The sequence below is a fragment of the Pongo pygmaeus genome, chromosome 10 (assembly GCF_028885625.2).
Source record: "Pongo pygmaeus isolate AG05252 chromosome 10, NHGRI_mPonPyg2-v2.0_pri, whole genome shotgun sequence".
Classification (NCBI taxonomy): Eukaryota; Metazoa; Chordata; class Mammalia; order Primates; family Hominidae; genus Pongo; species Pongo pygmaeus.
In genome coordinates, this window is record NC_072383.2 from 124341494 (window position 1) to 124362200 (window position 20707).

At 39.3% G+C, this 20707-nt stretch overlaps 1 protein-coding gene across 3 annotated transcripts in view; it reads left to right on the plus strand.

The window, feature by feature from the left end:
* Positions 1 to 20707, plus strand: part of TMEM132B (transmembrane protein 132B) — a 522146-nt gene that overhangs the window by 435651 nt on the left and 65788 nt on the right. For all 3 annotated transcript variants that reach the window (XM_054444267.2, XM_054444268.2, XM_054444269.2), the window contains one exon: positions 6602 to 6745. In XM_054444267.2, the coding sequence (XP_054300242.1) occupies positions 6602 to 6745 (144 nt within the window). The remainder of the gene's footprint in view (positions 1 to 6601; positions 6746 to 20707) is intronic.

A 20707-nucleotide genomic window follows, 5' to 3' on the forward strand; every position in this document is an offset into this window, starting at 1 on the left:
CTAGTTTTTGGCATATGCTCTGGTATTCCTCTATAATTTTTTTTCCTGTAAGACTGAGCCAGCCCCTTTTAAATTCCTTATTTTAGAAATCTGAATCTCCTCCCCACTGCTCCACTCATCAGTCTGGCTAAAGTTTTGTCAGCTTTAAAATTTTTCCAAATAACTTACTTTTGGTTTCATTGCATTGATTTTCTGTATTATACGTCATTTATTATTTTGTATTAATGTATAAATATTATGAAATATAACATCTAATAATATTTAACATGACATTATTTAATAGTAAATACCAATATTTAATATAAATAATGTGATATAATATTTATATTATTATTAAACTATACTTAACATTTTTTCTACACTATTATTATTGTCTTCCTTGCACTTGTTCTAGGTTTAGTTTGCTCTTTTTTCTCTAGTTCTCTAAGATAGAAGGCTAGGTTATTAATTTGAGATATTTAAATTTTCCCATATAGGCATTTACTGCTATACATTTCCCTCTAAATACTACTTTTAATGCATCTCATAAGTTTTGGCATGTTGTGTTTTCATTTTTACTCATCTCATAGTATTTTCTGATTTCTCTTGTGATTTATTTTTTGAAACATTGGTTGTTTAAAAGACAATTGTTTGATTTCCAAATGTTTACAGATATTCTTAATTTCCACCCTATTCTTTTCTAATTTCATTCTATTGATATCAGATAATTTACTTTGTACAATTTCAGTCCTTTCAAATTTGTTGAGACTTGTTTAGTGGCCTGACCTGTGGTATGTCCTAGAGAACTATGCTCCATGTAAATGCAGTAACAATGTGTATTCTGCTGTTGCTGGCTACTGTGTTCTATAGATGTCTGTTAGGTCTTGTTTCTTTATAGTATTGTTAAAGTTTTCCTTTTCCTTGTTGATCTTATCACTAGTTGTTCTGTTAATTACTGAAAATGGAATGTTGAAGTCTCCAGCTCTTATTGTTGAATTTTTTATTTCTTCCTTCAACTGTGTCAGTTTTGACCTCATGTATTTTGGGGATTTGTTGTTAGGTGCATCTGTTTTATAATTGTTATATTTTCTTGTTGATTGACTCATTTTATACAACATTCATCTTTGTCTCTGTTTTTGTCATACAAATTGCATCTTTCTGCAAGATGTGTGTCCATGAACAAACATCTATAATTATTCCTTTATGCAGTTTTCCTTTAAATAAGATAGAAGAAATGTAATGTCCCAAACAAAAATATGTTTGTACTGTCTTTTGTATTTATCAATGTAGTTACATTTACTGGTGCTCTCTATACCTTCATGTGTAATTGAGTTACTGCCTAGTGTCCCTTCATTTGAGCCTAGAGGTCTTCTTTTGGTGTTTCTTGTAAGATGTGTCTGTTAGTGAAGAACTCTCTCACTTTCTGTTTATCTTGGTTTGTGACAATTTCTTCATTTTATTTTGAAAGACAGGTTTTCTGGATATAAAATTCTTGGTTGACAGTCTTTTTTCTTCCACCACATTGAATGTGTCATCCTTCTACCTTTTTGCCTCCAGTTTCTGATAATACAACAGGTCTTAGTCTTATTGAAGATTGCTTGTATATAATGAGGTATTTTTGTCTTTCTGTTTTCAATATTATATGGTATTTTGGGATTTGACAGTTTGATGATAGTGTATCCAGGTGTGGATCTCTGAGTTTATTCTATTTTGAGTTCGCTGAACTCTTGGACGTGCAGATTAATGTTTTTAATAAAATCTGGGACACCTTTGCCATTAATTACTCAAATATTATTTCTTCCTTTTTCTCTGTCTCCTTTTCTTCTGGGACTGCAATTGTGCTTATGCTGGTATGCTTGATGGCATCACAGAAATCTCTGATGCTGTATTTATACTACTTTTCTTCATTCTATTTTCTTTATACTCCTCTCATTTTAATTTTAATTAGCCTATCTTTATGTTCACTGATTCTTTTTTCTGTCTGCTCAAATCTGCTGTTGAGCCCCATGAGTGAATTTTCCATTTCGGTTATTGTACTTTTCAACTTTAGAATTTCTAATTGATTATTTAAGAAAATAATTTATATCTATTGATATTCTCTCTTTGGTGAGACAGCTTTCTCATACTTGCTTTTTTTTTTTTTCTTTGAGATAGAGTCTTGCTCTGTGGCCCAGGCTGGAGTGCAATAGCACGATCTCGGCTCACTGCAATCTCTGCCTCCTGGGTTCAAGCAATTCTCCTGCCTTAGCCTCCAAAGTAGCTGGGATTACAGGTGTGGTGGCACCACACCTGGCTAATTTTTTATATTTTTAGTAAAGGTGGGGTTGCCCCATGTTAGCCAGGCTGGTCTCAAACTCCTGACCTCATGATCTGCCTGCGTCAGCCTCAAAAAGTGCTGGGGTTACAGGTGTGAGCCACCACACTTGGCCTCTCATACTTTCTTTTAGTACTTTAGATGTGATTTTCTTTATTTCTTTGAATATATTCAAAACATTTAATTAAAAATAATTGTCATCTTTGTCTAGTAGGTCCAATACCTTAGCTTTCTCAGGGAAAATTTGCTTGATTGCTTTTTGTTCTGTGTATAGACCATATTTTCTTGCTTTTTTGCATGTCTCGTAAGTTTTTGTTCAAAGCTGGACATTTAAAATAATATAATGTGGCAACTCTTGGAATCAGATTCTCCTTCCCTCCCCAAGTTTGTTTTTATTGTTGTTTGTTGTAGTAGCTGTTGATTGCTTAGTGACTTTTGCAAACTAATTCTGTAAAGTCTATAAAGTCTCTGCTTGGTTAGCTTGGTGGTCAGCCAATGATTAGGCAGAGTTTTCTTTAAATACCTGACACCTGCCTTAGCTTTCACTTCCTTCTTTCACAGAGCCTCAAAATCAACCAGAGGTGAGAGCTTAGGTCTATTCTCTGATCTTGCCTTTGTATGAGCAGCTCTAGGCATGCACACAGCCCTAAGTATGATTATGATCTTATAGATTCCCAGGAATATGCCATAGCCTTTCAAAGACCCTATGGACATCTCATTCTTCATCTTTTCCTTTGAAGCTTTTTGATTAAACTGTTATCCACTGCTTCAGGCAGCTAAAAGTCAAACAGTTGCCTGGCAAGTATCTCTAGGGAAAGAGCTTCCCACACTGGGTGAACTGAGAGTGAAGCCAAATACCAACAGCCTTGCAAGTGGGTTTTTTCAGGGAACCATTAGACAAATCGATAAATGACTATTATTTGGGAATGAGGTTTTGAAAGATCTCCAGCCGTGACCTGCCCCCTCCAGTGGCTTCTAGACTGCTGGTTTTTACTGTCAATATAGGCTGTTATTTTTTAAAGATACTACAGCACTAGAAAGTGTGAGATGTAAGCAGGTCAGGTTAAAATGCCACAAAGTTCTGTTTTTACCAAGAATTAGCCATTTTTTCTTGAATAAATGTTCTCCTGGTTGCCTATAAACCTTTGGTTTATTTCCAGAGTTATAAAAAAGTTGATCTTGACACTGTTTGACAGTTTCCTCATTGCTTTTATGGAGAAGGGAATTTTCTGATGTTTTGACTGCCATTTTCACTGACATCACCCTAACATGCAACATTAATGGAAGCACATAGTCATAAAGGACTATAAATATGCTTCAAGGCATGAAACTTAGAACTCACACAAATAGGAGCAGAATAAAATACTTGGTTTTTTGATAGGTTAGGAATTTTTAGCATCTCTGGGATCAGGGGACGATTTCAATGTAATATTTACCATGCTAAATTGCTTTCTCATTGTGCTAGGTAGGTAGGAATTGCCTTTGGGATTTTTGAGAGACTGTTGTTGGACACAGGATAAAAAAGGCACAAAAATTTCAGCTACCCATGAAAAAGCTGAAGGAGGAAACATGGCTGCAAAGTTATGTGTGATAGAATCATAAGTTTGCATCAGTTAAGATTTATTATAAAAATTAAAGTCACCTTTCTTGAAACTCAGTTTGAGAAATATATTGTAATGTCTTCTTTGAAGGCTGTGAGCTTCTACAAGGTAGAGATTGATGTTTAACCTTTTCTCTTTCCCTAGTGTCTAGCCTGTTACCTGTCCTGATGTGTTAAGAATTTTACTTGCAACTGACAACCCAACTCAAACTAACTTTAGTAAAACAGTTAATTTTGTATACCTAAATTTCCAAAGATAGCAGACTTCAGGTATAGTTGCATTCAGGAACCTAGAAATCTTTCCCAGAAATATTTCTAGCTCCTGCTCTTGTCTGATTTTCTTTGTTTGGGCTTCACTTGAATCTGTCTTTGTGGGCCAAGGGCTGGAATATAGATGGACTGTATTTTGGTCATGTGCTCTTCTGCGAAGTCTGACTGGGTGTTCTGGGGTCAGTGCCACCCAGGCCACATTCACTGATGGCAGGAGTCGGGTGATACAGCGAGAAAAAAAATGAAACATTGTCACTAAAGACGAAGGAAGGAGGGATGCTCATTAGACAAAATCAATGCCTGCCCACCACACACAAAAAATACCTGTATTGATTTTTTTTTTCAGCTGCATGATTGAGTTGAACTTAGCAGTTTGTTCTGGGACTACGATACAATCTCTGTTCCTTGTATTCATGAAATTACTCCCACTTCCATATCATTACCCCACGTAGGTGAGTTCTCATCTCAGCTTCCACAGTGCTTCCAGTCCTATGTGCTTTAATATAAATATATGTAAGTGTGCACAGAATTAAGCTCCCCGGGCAGAGGGGAGTGCTCAGGAACATGGAGTATAGTTCTGTTCTTTTGGATTTATCTGTCAAATTTCATCCAGAAGAGGGGACACATGTGAAAAACAAACAAACTTAATTTTTCACATTTCTTAGATTGGGTTGTTATTGTTTTTAAATATTCATTACAAAGTCAGTGTTTTCTGTTAAGTAGCTATTATTTGCAGGTTTAATATCAATGAAAAATAAATCATCTATAAAATGGGAATAATATCCATAACTACCTTGGGAGAGCTGAGAAAACTGAATGAGGAAGTAATGACATATAAAACACATAGAACATTTTGCCTGTTCCATGCATAATAGCTAAGTTTTAGCAATTATTATTATTATTATTAAAGATTGACTCCATCTCTTACTCTATTAAACCTTCACAATCAAGTTTGGAATAGAGAGTGCGGGGCTGACTGTAGAATCCACTTAGTGCCTGAGCTAAGGTTAGGGACTCCAAGTGTGAAAGCAATACTGAAATAAGGATCTCATTGATACAATCTGGGAGACACTGAAATAATTATCTGGTTGGATCATTCTAGTGAGGCCAATTGTGGAATGTTTGGTGAACTCTCATTGCTGGGCTGTGTTGCCCAGGTGTCTACCATCTTCTCTGGTTGACGCTCTTTCTCTTCCGGCAAGTGCGAAGTGGCATCTCTGCCATAGTCCCCTTGTGAATCTACTCAGTGGTTCTTTAATTCACTCATAGAGCAAATACTGTAGATAACTTACCATAACAGCTGGATTTATTGCATGCTTGTTGCCCATTATGTACCAGTTCTGTTCTAAGCTTTGTACATTGATTGATTTATTAAATTTTCATAAGGTCCCCATACAGGAGCTGTTTTTATTATCCCCATTTTCCAGATCAGAGAACCCAGGCACAGGGGAAGTACCCTGTGGTAGATGCTGTTGATGGGATGTAAATGGGCTCAACTGTGATGAGGTACAGAAAGACAGGAGCAGGAGAGAGAGTAAAAGGTGAGAAGGTCAGATCATTCCATGTCCATGAGTTTGGATTTTATCTTAAGAATAGCAGGACACTTTCAAAGAGTTATAATCTAGGAAAGAAATAATCTGCATTATATTTTAACAAAAAGATAATCTTTGTTGTAAAGAGAATGGACACAGGGAAACCAGTTGGGGAGGGCATTGTGGTTGTCCAGTTGAGAGAAGATGGCTTGAGTAGGGAAGTTGGCAGTGGGGATGGCAAATATTTGACAGACTGAGATAAATTATGAGCATATATTGGAACCTATAGAACTCTGAGGGGATCAATCAACAGAGGAAGTGAGAAACGCACATGTCAGCATTTAAAAATACCTGGGTTTGGAGGGAGATCTCTGGAGATTCTGGAGGTGTTGGGGAGGTGGGGTGTGGCGGTCAGCTTGGGTGTGCAGAGGTTTGTAATGTTCGACTCGTGCTCTTCTGTTGTTTCTGCTGTTGTCTTTCGTAATTTAAAATCACAATGAAGTCTATGTTCACTATGTTAATGAGCCCAGAATATAGGCAGTCACTTCCCAAATGATCCTTGAGCCAAGATTTGAAAAATACTGAAAGGAACTCAGTGCATGTGTGAGTCTGTGGGATGGAGGGTGGCGAGGATGGAGTAAGGGAGAGGGAGAATGACCCTGCCCCTGGGGACTGAGAAGACATTCCAACCAACCATCAGGTTTGATTATCTCAGTCTGGGATGAAACACCGTCTGATTGTTTGGAACCTTCCATTTTGTGTGAGCTTTGTGGCTTTGTCCCTTCAGACAACTGTCTAAATCGCAGAACGAGAATGAAGGCAGTAGGGAGCTTGGTGGACACCCCTCTCCTGCTCGCCCCGTGGTGTGCGCGTTTGCTGATCTGAGCCCTCTCCTCTCCTGTTTAGGACACCGAGGTTTTGAACACCGCCATTCTCACTGGAAAGCCTGTTTCGGTTCCTGTCAAAGTCGTGGGGGTCCAGGAGGATGGTTCTGTGGTCGATGTGTCCGAGTCTGTGGAATGCAAGTCTGCCGATGAAGACGTCATTAAGGTAAGGGGGGATTTATCTACAGCTGTTGTCAGTGCTCAGAGCTTCTTGTCGTCCCTTCTTTTGTCTCCGAGGTCTTGTTCTGACTGAGCATCCCATGCTCTAAAGGGCTGGAAGCCAGAATGACCTCACGAAGGAGGAAACAGCTGACCGCAGAGACTCCCTGGAATCAGCAGGCGGCTGCAGCAGGTGATGCTGCTTCTCTCTCCCTGGAAAGGGGCCCTGACCCTTAATTTCAAGCAGAAAGAATTTATTCTCCTCCCCTTTCTTGTCTCCCCTATTCTTCCCTCTATCTTTCCTCATAAGACAATATTTTCCTAACTTTAGCAATCCAAATAAGACCTCATTTTTTGCAAACTCACTGTGCCTAATAATATTATTTACTCAATATATTTTCTTTAAATGCCTTGCTTCTTTGCGGTGGCCAGTTAGCTCAGTGGGTTAGAGTGTGGTGCTAATAAATGCATTACGTTTTCAAACTTAAAAACTAATTTAGCTTCTGTATTAATAAAGTCCATGAGCTTGGTGTATTAAATTTTTTGTTAATATGCATTAAAATAAATAACTATTAAAATAAAATTAAGTTCACCCATGTGCCACCTAACTTAACTTGAATATAACCAGTGGGATACAGTTTAGGAAATGGGACATTTCTGCTAGATTCTTCACTCAAATTAGCTATGTTTCTGACTCCAAATTCTGCTAGGAACCAGATAATATTTTTTTCATGCTCTCTGAAGGGGTCTTTTCGAACCACCAAATTTGATATTTCTGCCTATTTTTTCTTAGCACATTGGTTGCCATTGCTTTTGCAGCAGAGACCTCAGGGAGAAAGGATTTGAATTTTTAGAATGATTGATCCTTCTTCCTTTAAATTGTTAAGAGGGCCCCTAAGTCCAATCTATTCAGCTGTTTTAGAAAAATACAATAACTCAGAGTTCTGCCCTTCCTCACATTCTACCAGCTCTTGTTTAGAGGTTACATGAAACTTGGTCTCAGTATTGAGAACTTCGTGGTAGACAGGAAAACCTTTAGGGGTTTCCCTATGGTAGAAAAGGTCTGGGAGGGGTTGATTTCTTCCTACAGGACGCTGTGTCTTAAGCCAGAGACAGTTTCAGAAAAAAAGACTGACGTATTCGTGAGGTCTAATTAACAAAGAAATTAATTCCTAGGAAACTCAAGTTTGGCATAGATTTTTTCTTGGACTTGGAATGCTCATTGTCCTTAGAGATGGAAGGTGGACTGGCTTAAAACCTGCACACATAGCCCTGCCTGGGGTTCCTGGTGGTCCTTGTATTCCGTAGGCAGGTTTGATTAAATATATGGCCTTAAATATTCAGAGTTTAGAAAGAGCTGAGCCAAGTCACAGGAGATTATCTGCACCAATGACAAATATGGATGATGAACTGCTGTTGGTTGCTATTGACAATGCGCAAGTTTTACACTATTTTTACTATTCCCATGTCATTCTAGAAAGGAGACACTGATAAGATATGGTATCTGTATGCTTATGTCATAATGGGCTCAAACAAATGATTCAGTCTGTAGTTTCCTAAGCCTTTTGTTCTGACCTAAGAGCCTGCTGTGAAGCCCCATGGGGTGGAATCCTCCTTCTCTTGCCCTGAAGAGCTCTACTCTAGAGGGACAGGTCCAAGTTCACAGATCCCATTATTGCCATATACTTGGTTTTCTCCACTCCACACAAATGTACTAAAAGTATCCTCTGCTCATCCTCATAGATGTTGTTTTGGAAGATGATACTTTTTTGCTCAGCTTTCACCTATATAGCCTCAGGACGATGGGGATTCTTCTAATAAATTATTGCCCAGTCTTCAGAGGAATAAAGTGAAACCTGCAGATCACAAGCTCAGGGCTGTATTCACACTTTTTTAGGGGATTCCAGGACTGTTGCAAATTTGGGGCCTCGTGTCAATTGGGGGGATTTAATTAAAGGGCTGTGATGCATTTACTATGGCTTCAGTGTCAATGTTTGTAGTAAATTTTACTATAACTCCAAGTTGAATGGAGTTGTCCACAGAGCTGTGACCTTGGCATCATCCCAGGGACATCCTCAAATACATGGCACATTCATTAGCACCCTTTGGAGAGGTCCTCTGAGTCTGTGGACTTGTCACACAGTCATACTTCAGAGTACAGAAAACACTGAATGATTTTTGGGGAGAATCTTGCAGGGCTCACCAGAGATCTTTGTGCCTTGGAACCATGAGTTAGATAAGGGAAAAACGTGAATTTAGAAAGATGTAAATTATGGTAATATCCAAACAAATGAATTTGTTTGGCCTGTGATTGTATGACTTTTGAGGGACAGAATCAGAGGACATACATGATTTTGAAAAGCTGGAACCTTGGCCTAATCTGGCAAGATTAAAAGAGATAAATGTAAAATTTCAAGTTGACAACTATAGTAGTCCTTCCTTATCTGTGGTTTCACTTTCTGTGGTTTCATTTAAGTGTGGTCAACCACAGTCCAAAAATGTTAAATGAAAATTTTCAGAAAGAAGCAATTCATGTTTTAAATTGTGCACTGTTCTGAGTATTGTGAAGAAATCTTGAGTCTTCCTGCTCCATCCCACCTGGGTTGTAACTCATGACTTTGTCTGGCATATCCATGCTGTAGACACCACCCACCTCTGAGTCGTTTAGTAGCTGCCTGGGTGATCAAATAGACTGTCATGGTATCACAGTGCTTGTGTTCAAGTCGCCCTTATGTTATTTACAAATGACTCCAAAGTACAAGAGTAGTGATGCTGGCAATTTGGATAGGCCAACAAGAAGTCATAAAGTGCTTCTTTTAAGTGAAAAGGTGAGAGTTCTTGACTTAATAAGGAAAAAAAAATCATGTGCTGGAGTTACTAAGATCTACAGTCAGAGCGAATCTTCTATCCATGAAATCATGATGAAGGAAAAAACATTCATGGTAGTTTTGCTGTCGCATCTCAAACTGCAAAAGTTAAGGCCACAGTGTGTGATAAATTCTTCATTAAGATGTGAAAAGACATTAAATTTAGGTGGAAGACAGGAACAGAAACTTGTTCTGATGGATGACAGTCTGATTCAGTTCTATCTGTGGTTTCAGGCATCCACCAGGGGTCTTAGAATATATTACCCATGGATGGGAGGAGACTGGGAGACTGCTGTACTTTTAGGTTAAAAAAAAAAAAAAACAAGTAGAGGACTGTGTGTGTGTGTGTGTGCACACACAAGAAGCCTTAGCGTTTTTATCAGTATTGGGATCCAGTGAGTCAACTGTTTGATAAGGCTGCTACAGGTTGATTTTTATTAGCATGAATGGGTGTGTGACTCAGAGCAGAGGTCACAGGCAGGCAGTCTGCAGACCAGATCTGACCCAGAAGTGTGTGTGGGGTGCGGGGAGGGTCTGCATAGTTTAAAAATTCTTACTTAATTTGTTGCCCCCATGTAAAAATTGGCAAGTTCACACAGAAATGTGGATTTACAGTTTCTTATGAAAAATCACAGGACCAGGTGGTCCTGGGTCTCCATGATTTCCTGTGAACCTCGTCTGGAGTTGAAGAGAGGATGCTCCTTTGCATAAAACCTGTGCCCTCCAGCTTGCCGTAGTCTCCACCACTCCCTTTTGTCTTTCACATGGAGGCTGAAGGATATTTGTCATTTCTTGTCACACTTGTGCTCCTAGTTTTTGATAGTGGATTTCAGAGGAAGGTGAGATATTTTTTGTACTGCAGTCTCTAAAAACAAATAAGCAACAAATGATAGACGTCACTCTCTCACTCTGATGGAGAATTGTGTATCTTTCTAGGCCATAAGAAGAACAATAAAAAATTGGGTTGTGCTCCGCCAAAAAGTGTCTGAGAGGCTGAGGACTCTTGAAATCAAATCACAGGAGAAATGATTGAAGGAAGTGTGAGTGTTAAGCCTATTGATGAGAAGAAAAGGCTCAGGGGTGAGGTGGAGAGGGAGACATGACAGCTTTTTGTAAGTCTTTCAAGGGCCATCATTTGGGAGATGGAGTAGCTTTGTGCTTTTTATATTCCAAGAATGGAAGTTGAAAGTTACCATTTTTAGCTCAATATAAAGAAAAAGACTGCAGAGGTAGTGAGTTCTTTGGTTGAGCTTCCAGATATGTGATGTTGGTAAAGATCCTGACTCCATCTTCTTCACTGTTTGACCTTGGGCAAATTACTTACCATCTCTGAGCCTAATTTCCTTATCTATAAAATGGGGATGATAATGATACAGTGGAAACGTACTTTTCTAGAGATTTGTTCTAAAGTCACAGTAAACGGCAGAACTAACAATAATCAAACTAATCCCTAATCCTTGAAAATCCCCAGTCTCACTGGGTCATCCAGGCTGGAGTGCAGTGGCGTGATCTCGGCTCACTGCAGCCTTGACCTCCCAGGCTCAAGTGATCCTCCCACCTCAGCCTCCCAAGGAGCTGGGACTACAGGCTCCAACTGCCACGCCAGGCTAATTTTTGTATTTTTTATAGAGACAGAGTTTTTCCGTGTTGCCCAGGCTGGTCTCCAACTACTGGACTCAAGTGATCCGCCTGCCTCAGCCTTCCAAAGTGCTGAGATTACAGGCATGAGCCACCACACCCCTCTACACTTGGGTTTTTAGAAATACAAAAGACAGTTGATTTTAAAAAAAAATGTTTTCCTGGCATTTGAGCTAAGGGCACATTTTCAGGAGCAGTCAACGGCAAGGTTTTAAAGGGAGTTTTGGGGGAAGTCTAGATGAGTAACATTTGGGTGCATTTGAAGATAAATTTCCCGCTCATTCTCTTCTATTCTTTTATGTCTTCTGGTGGAAATCTTGTCAGATGGTAATCTTAAGTTATTCTGTGTACTTGTAACTGAATTGTTAAATATATGTGTGATAAAAAGCCCAATGTGGAGTTTAGAGGATGATTAAATAAGAATGTATATCTAGAAAAAGTCACATAGTGCTTGAGCTATAATATATCAATACATATTATATCTATACCCATTCACCTGCATATTTATATACATATGCACATGTGGATATAAATATGCAGGTGAATGGGTATAGATATAATATGTATTGATATATTGAAATATCCAAAATACTGTCTGGATATTTGTCTCCAAGCTATATTTAGATATTTGGGCCTCTGTATTATTTTGTTCTCTCATTGCTATAAAGAAATACCTGAGACCGAGTAATTTATAAAGAAAAGAGGTTTAATTGGCTCATGGTTTCACAAGCTATACAGAAAGCATGGTTCTGATCTGCTCAGCTTCTGGGGAGGCCTTAGGAAACTTACAGCCATATCAGAAGATGAAGAAGGAGCAGGCACATCTTACATGGCAGGAGCAGGAGCAAGCGGGGAAGAGGAAGATGCCACACACTTTTTTAAATGGCCAGATCTCACGAGAAGTCACTCACCATCTATCGCGAGGACAGTACCAAGTGGGATGGTGCTGAATCATTCATGAGAAATCTGCCCCCATGATCCAATCACCTTCCACCAGGCCCCACCTCCAACATTAGGGATTACAATTCAACATGAGATTTGGTGGGGACACAGATCCAAACCATATCAGCCTCCAAATCTCATGTTGAGATGTAATCCCCAGTGGTGGAGGTGGGGCCTGGTGGGAGGTGTTTGGGTCATAGGTGCGGGTCCCTCATGAATGGCTTAGTGCTGTCCCCTTGGTGATGAGTGAGTTCACATGAGACCTGGTTGTTTGAAAGTGTGTGGCACCTCCTCACTCCCTCTCTGACCGTGTGGGCCATCTGCTCTCCCTTTGCCTTCTGCCATGATTGCAAGCTTCCTGAGGTCCTCGCCAGAAGCAGATGAGGGTACTGTGAGCTAGTTAAATCACTTTTCTATCTAAATTTTCCAGCCTCAGGGATTTCCTTATAGCAATGCAAGAATGGCCTAACACAACGTCCACATTCATATCCATGAATGTTAACTGCTACTTGATTGTAAGGTCCACAATATCTATGATTATGTCCATTTTACTAACTACTGTTTTCCCAATCCTAAGCACAGTATCTGGAACACAGTAAATATTTGTTGAATATATGAATGAATGAATGCTAGAGCTTCCCAGAGATGGAACAAGATACTATGCACAAATGGCTGTTACATCTTTATTGGGACATTGCCAGTGAATTTTCTGTTACTGAAAATCTTCAAAAAGGTAGAAGGTTCCCTGTAGTCAAAGGGATTTGGCATCGAGTAAAGACTTGGACCTGATCCTATCCAAATCGTCTTCTATTCTTATGGGACTTCACAAATACTTCCTAATCATCCACTTGTGGAGGGCAATATATAAACAGCTTTGGGAGATATAAAGGTGTAATGCATATGACTTCTATCCATAGGAGCTTACTACAGCTAATGAGTATTAATAGGTAACATTTATTGAGCATTTATTAAGTACCAGGTACCATTATAATAAGAGCATTAGAAGTGTTGACCCATTTCATCTTCACAACAAGCTTTTAAGACAGGTAATACTACTATTCGAAGTTTATACCTGAGGAAATGGCACCTAGAAGGTGCTGTAGCTCAAGTTCTAGTGGATACAGGGGTCAGAGTTCCCACCTAGGAGGTCAGCCCCAGATCCTATGACCTCAACCTCTGTACATCTAAAATTGTCATTCTTGAAGGTTATGCAGGGTATTGTGTGTGTGTGTGTGTGTGTGTGTGTGTGTGTGTGTGTGTGTGTTGGGGTGGGGAGTGGCATGCTGGTGTTTCTATGAGCTAGTAGCTAAATATTGTTCCTATGATTTTCCCATCAGGGAATCAATTGATAGTGGACTTTTTTTGAATTTGCAAAAGATGTATTTTCATTTTTTAATCCGTATCACCTGGAACAACATGTATCTTACAGTTCTGGAGGTCAGAAGTCTAAAATAGGTCAGTAGGGCTGCATTCCTTCTGGAAGCTCTAGGGGAGAATCTGTTTCTTTGCCTCTTCCAACTTCCAGAGGCCACGTGTATTTCTTGGCTGTGAAGCTGTGAACCCTTCCTCAATTTTCAAAGCCAGCAGCGTAGCATCTCCAACTCTCTCTCTCTTCCCCATATGGCTAATTCCATCATCACATCACCTTCTCTGACTCTGACCCTGCTGCCTCCCTCTTACAAGGACCCTTGTGATTACTTTGGGGGCTACAAGATAACTCATATCAAGATCCTTAAATTAATGATATCTGTGATGTCCTTTTGACACAGCTATTAGTTTCCTAGAACTGTTACCGCAAACTTGATGGCTTAAACCAATAGAAATTTGTCCTTTCCCAGTTCTGGAGGCCAGAAATCTGAAATCAAGATGTCAGCAGGACTCCAGTCCCTCTAAAGGCTCTAGAGGAGAATCGTTCCTTGCCTCTTCCAGCTTCTGGTAGCCCTGGGTGTTCCTTGGCTTGTGGCAGCATCACTGTAATCTCTGCCTCTGTGGTTGCATGGTCTCACCCCTGTGTCTCTGTATGACCCTCTTTTCTTTTAAGGGTACCTGTCATTGGATTTAGGGGCCATCCTAATTCAGGATGGTCTCTTCTTGAGATCATTGAAATTGCATCTGCAAATACCCTTTTTCTAAATAAGATCACATTCACAGGTGCTGGGGGTTTGGACTTGGCCATATCTTTTTTGGGGGCCACAATTCAACCCACCCTACTGTGTAAGGTAGATATTCTCAGGTTCTGGGGTTTAGGACAGAGATATTTTCTGGGAGGAGGTGACTTTATGCTGCCTGCCACAGTGTGCATTCTTTTCTTTGCTGAGTCTTTTTTAAGATCTTTGGAAAAAGAAAGAAAATGCAATGTTCATACTGTAATTATGATTTAATCTTTATGTGTCTATCTTTTTTACTTCAGGATGGCTTCATGTTTTCATGCATTTGCAGTTGTATTGTTTGTAAATGAATTGTGGTTTTCGGAACCACAGAAGCCAGTCATGCCTCTTCAGTGGGGGATGAACTCTTTCATGCTTGCAGATAAATAAGTATGAGCTCACATGGATCTTGAAGATGGTGCTTTCCAACTTATGGCTGCAATAATTAAGTTTCCGGCCTTCCGGCATCACTGGACTTGAAATAATGAGATGTTTAATGGCTAATAAAGGGACATTAATATTTTAAAGCCTTCCCTGTCCCAGGGAAGGACTTTGTTTCCAAACTTGGTCTGTGAGGGGTAAGGTAAGGCAGTGGATGTCAGAAAAAAAACTAAAGTTTTTGCTGTTTGCTGAGCAGTGTGTGGGGTGCTGGTCACTAGATAAAGCCTGATGGAAAACATCAGCACTCTGGAAAACTTCAGCATCTTCCAGAAAGTGGCTGCATCATTTCCTGGGGTAATGTGCAGCAGCACCTACAAAACTCTATATGATCAAAGTTTCCTTAAGTGGTTGTGTTTACAGAGAGGGTAAGATGGAATGTGGATGTGTGCTGAATGTGGTCCTTAGAGAGGCGCACCTGAGCTGATGTCACTGAGGAACATACATCACTATTCAGGTAGAGAAGACTGAACAAGTGTGGTAGATAGTGGGATCTAAGGCAGAAACAAGTGGAGTTTCTGCATTGGTGAGTATTGGTTTTGTTTTTGTTGTAGCAAGTCACAGAAACCCAAATCCAGCTGCCTAAGACTAATCTGAATTTTACTTAGAAGAACATACAGATAAATTCAAAAGAGATTTAGGGCTATTTCTTTCCCCTTTAGCAATACTTGACAAAAATTTATGTAAAAACACCATTATTCTATTTCTGGGTATGAATTTCCTTTCCTTTGCCCATCACTGGGAGCTGTGCAGCTAAGAATAAGTTGTCAGGCAGTTTGGATGTTATTGCCTAATTTTGTCCTTCTTTATGCTGGTAATTTGGACTTTTATTGTTCTGTTCTAATTGGAGATGTGTCATATATTTCCTGTTGGCCTGGGATAGATATTGCTGCATTCTCAACCTTTTGTTCCTGTCAGCCTCATTATGATTGCAGTATTAATTAGATCATTTGTTCATTTCTGTCTTTGGCATCTCTAATTAAGAACCAACACTCTGGAATTGTTTCTGCATAATTCAGGGAAATCTTGGAATGAGCCAGTGTAAACCTGCAAGGCTCCCAGCTCCACCTGCCCAGTAAACATGGCCATGTGCTTCCTTCTCTTCTCTTCTAGAAGCCTCTCATCTAGTCTTCTCCATCCAGGCCCTGCTTAGGTCTGAGGTTAGGAGATTACTAGAGAATTGGCCTATGAAAGTGTCTGGGATATCATGCCTGATCCAATATGGCCCTAGGGTCTTCTATTTCCCAGAGACATACTTATTTTGTGTTAACTAGGAGGGAAGGGGACTCTCATTCATGTTTGGGTACTTGGTTCACAATGTAAACTCTTGCCATGCAGCTTTGATGTTTGAAAAAATATGTCAGCTTCATATTCAAGTTCATTTGGTTTCCTGAAGAAACTCAAATTAAACAAACTTTATAAATTAACTAGATCACATAATTATAAGATGTAGACACAGGTATGAATGGAGCTAGGTACAAAGGCAATGTGTGAGGCTACTGCCACCCTCTATTCTTTGTAACAGCTTTATAGAGGTGTAATAGTCAGTAAACTTCACATATTAAAGTCTACAATTTGATTAGTTTTGACGATTTCACAAGTGTGAAATTATCACCAAAATCAAAATAGTGAACATATCCTTAACTTCTGAACTTTGTTCATGTCCCCTTATAATCTCCTCTCTTCTGCCCCTCTCCACTTGTTCCCAGATAACCACTCATCTTCTCTTTCTCACTGAAGATTTTCATTTTATAAAGTCTTATGCAAATAGAATCATAATGTATGCTCCCTGTCTTTCCTTATTTGCTCTTGCTTCTTCCATCCAGTTAATTTGACATTCACCCATGTTATGTGTAACAATAATTCATTCCTTTTTATTACTGAGTAGTATTCCACTGTTTGAATATATCACTGTTTATCAATCTATTGATGGACATCTGGGTTGTTTCTAATTTGGGAATCTTACAACTAATGTTGCAATAAACATTGAAGCCAGCCTTTGTCTGGACATAGCTTTCACTTCTTAGGAGCAGAAAGGTTGTATCATAGTAAGTGTATTTTTAACTTTTTAAGAAGCTGCCAAACTGTTTTCTAAAGTGGTTACACCATTTTACTTTCCCACTATCAGGATTTGAGAGTCCTATTACCTCCACATTTTGGCCAGCACTTAGTATGATCAGTCTTTTTAATATTAGCCTTCCTATTGGGTTTATAGAGGTTTGTAATTTTGGTTTTAATTTGCATATCCCTAGCAATTACTGATATTGAGCATCTTTTCAGTGTGCCATTTTGCCATCTACTGATTTTGGTGAAGTTGCTGTTTAAATCTTTTAAATTGGGTTATTGTAAAAACATTATTGAGTCTTGAGAGTTGTTTTTATATTCTGGATACAAGTTCATTATCCAATATGTGATTTGAAAATACATTATATTTGAAAATATGTTATTCCAGATTGTGGTTTGTCTTTTCATGCTCTAATAGGGTCTTTAGAGGAGCAGAAGTTTTTCATTTTGATGAGGTTGAATTTATCAATTTTTTTTCAACCTCATCAGCTCCCACCCTGCCTGTTGAGCTCAATGTTCTCAGGAAATGTCAGCTAGAAGAATGAATGGATGCCATTCCCATGGACAAACAAAAGGCATGACGGGAACTCAGTGTAGATCAGCCTTTCCTTAGAGTCGACCTCTTCCTACTCAGTTCTCTCCCACATGCATGTATTGAGCAAGTGCTATTGAGAGGCAGTTTTGATGTCATGGCGGTTGTGTTATAATGTGCTGGTTTATTGCCCTGTTGAGCTCTCTTTGCCCTTAGCTGGCAGCTCCATGAAGGGGGAGGGACCTATTGATCTTCCTCATTAGTTCTTCCCGTCACTAGCACTGCACCCGGCATGAGTAGGTGCTCTATGAATAGACTTGAATGTAGGCTAATGGTGGAGCTTATTGGTGCCAGCAATTGATGTCGCTGCTCATGGAAAGGGGGGCTTCAGAGTCCAGTGGATATGGGATTTAAACCTACCTCAGCCATCACTTTCTGGGGGATTTGGGGAAATTTGCTTTTCAAAATGAACCTCAGAAACAGGCTTTGTATGTGATAATAACTAGCATTTATTGAGCACTTGCTATGTGCTCAGCACCTAAGCTCTTCACATGTATCAATTCATATATTAGGTTGGTGCAAAAGTAACTGCGGTTTCTGCTATCAAAAGAAAAAAAGGCAAAAATCGCAATTACTTTTGCACCAACCAAAGATACTCAAAATAATCTTGTGAGGCCTGACTGTGAGGATCCACATTTTATAGACAAGATACCTGATGCACAAGGAAGTTAATCACTATCACCTAAATGGAGATCACCTAGCTGGTAAGTGCTAGGACTGGGATTTGAGCCTGGGCAGCTCTTACAAAAGAGTCCAGCAGGTTCTAGACCACTGCATTAAAGAGAGTGAAATTTCACGTTGAACCCAGCCCCATTGGAGCAATTTCATGCTTATTTCTCAGGGCGGCTTTTTTTTTTTTCTCCCTACTCTTGGACTATCCACAAACTAACTTTACCGTGAGTGGTTAAGATTACTTTTCACAGACAAACACATGTCCTCTTTTTTCTCTTAAATATTTCAAATGTCCACAGAGAAACTCACTCATGTCAGGAACTAATGAGCATGAAAAGAATGAAACAGGAGGTAGAACTCCTTTTCCAGCCAAGAGTTACTTGTACTAACAGAGATGTGATGAGCATAGATAAGAGACTCTTAGAGTCTCCCATGTTCTCCCCAGATACTCAGGGGGTTTAGAATTAGCAGTTTATTAGTGTTTCATTGATTTATATCACTAAATGGATATGGACTTTCAGAAGTTCACACTGCCTTTTGCAGCTGGTGGCAATAAAGATTCTGTCTCAGCTGAAAACAGTGGGATGAGCCTTCTCAGGGGGTAGACGAAGTGGATTACACAGCCTTCTATTAAACAAACGTGTGCTTCTCTTTTCCATTCCATTGTCAAGAGGGGTGGGCTTCCAGAAGCAAAAGATCATTTCTACTCATATACCCAATTTATTCCTTCTGTTCTGACTACATTTTCTAAACTGCTCTTTATTTGCCATCCAGACATTCAACATTTAACTTGAAATGCTGAGAGAAAAATCTTAGCTCTTAAATCACTTTGTCTGATTTTCTGTTTCTCCTTGCAGTGTTGGATTAGCCTTAAAGGGCCCCTCCTCAAAATGTTTCCTGTGTTTATTACCACTTCTAAAGTCCAGTTTAACAAGCCTTTTTTAAAGAGTAAAGGCCTCAGTCCCAAGTGATTGCCGTGATAAAATAATCTTTTGATGCCCTGAACTACTGAACACTTTCTGTCCTCAAGAATGTCAACCGTGTCACTCCCCAGAGTATATGTTTCCAAGAACAGAGAGATGAATAAGTATTTCAAACAATTTCTTGACATCCTTTGTGTCTAACAAACGACAAACATTTGAGTTACAGTCTGACTTCTTTTCATAGAAGCACAGTTGTAGGCAGAGACCTAGATGGCTATGTGCTGAGACATCTATGTCTGAAGGCCACATGTAGGGACAGTGACTTCCCATGTGCTTTTATTGAAAGTGTCCCTAGGTGACAAAATAATGCTGAAGACCCTGCAGCAGTTGCCAGCTCTGATACTAGAGCATGCACCATGGCTATGGCTGGGAGAGATGGGACTTTGGCCAGGTACATGGAGTGAAAGAATTTTGGTTTCATAAATAAGTCATGTATAATAAAGAAGAAAGCATATTTAAAATTCCTGGTAGAGTTTCTGGCACAGAATATGCAATCAATAATTGTTAATATTCATCATTACAATTATTACTTCGTCTTAAAGTATCTTCTAATTGTTTTCATGTTAAATATATTATGTTCCCAAAAGAAAAATTGATAAAAAACCCACTAGCTGGGCATCTGAAAGCTGGGTTTCAGCTCTTGCCTTGCCGTTTTTGTGCTGTGTTACATAGCTGAGTGCTTAATGTGTCTGGCTTCAGGTTGTTCATCCCTTGGATAGGTGTGGAGGCACTTGGCCTGCCTCCCTCAAAAAGACACTTGTAATTTTGTAATTTCTAACTCTCTTAGAACTGCAAGGAGAATTCCTCTTCAAACCTATCAATGCATGTTATGTAACAATAAATCAGCATGAGCAAGCAGGCACTGTATCTATCTTTGTATATTACAGCACTGGGCTCATTGTATATATTCAAAAATACTAAATTCATGAGTGCTTTTTTCATTTAAAGAAATCACTCAATGAGAGCTCTCAAAGTTTTACAGATTGTTCTTTCTTTTCAGCAGCTTCATAAAAGACAGAGATGGAGAATTCAGATTTGCCCAGTGCCTGCCGGGTGCCTGTCATTCCCCTCCAGTGTCCTTTGCGCTGGCTATTTCAAGTAGATGTCACAGTGACCTCTTCAGATATCAGGAATATTTTCTCCATTGCTAAAGTTTAGAGACTTAGGTGTCCAAGGTCATGCAGGTATGACTCAAGGCACATGGAGCTTGAGTCCAGGTTCACTTTATTCCACAATCTGTATTTTACTGTGTGCTGCCACCATAAATGTGATCTGTAGAGTTTAGTAAAGACTTAATGAATCCTAAGGATTCTGAATTGGCAATGGGAGTGTTTGTGGTGTGTAGGATGTGGGAGGATTACGGAGATTAAGGCTGAACATGAATTATACAAGTAAAGCTAGAGAACTGCTATGATGAAGGAAGCTGTGGTTGATCAGAACCCTAGAAGAAAACCCTGGCCCTCTAGAAATGTCGATAGCACTGCATAAACAAACTGAAATCATTGCCTTGACACAGCAATCACACACCATTATTTTAATGAAGATGAAGTGAACACAGAACAATACAGATAGGATACATTGAGGAAAGGAAGTCTTTCACTGCTAATAAAGATTTCCCTTCAGACT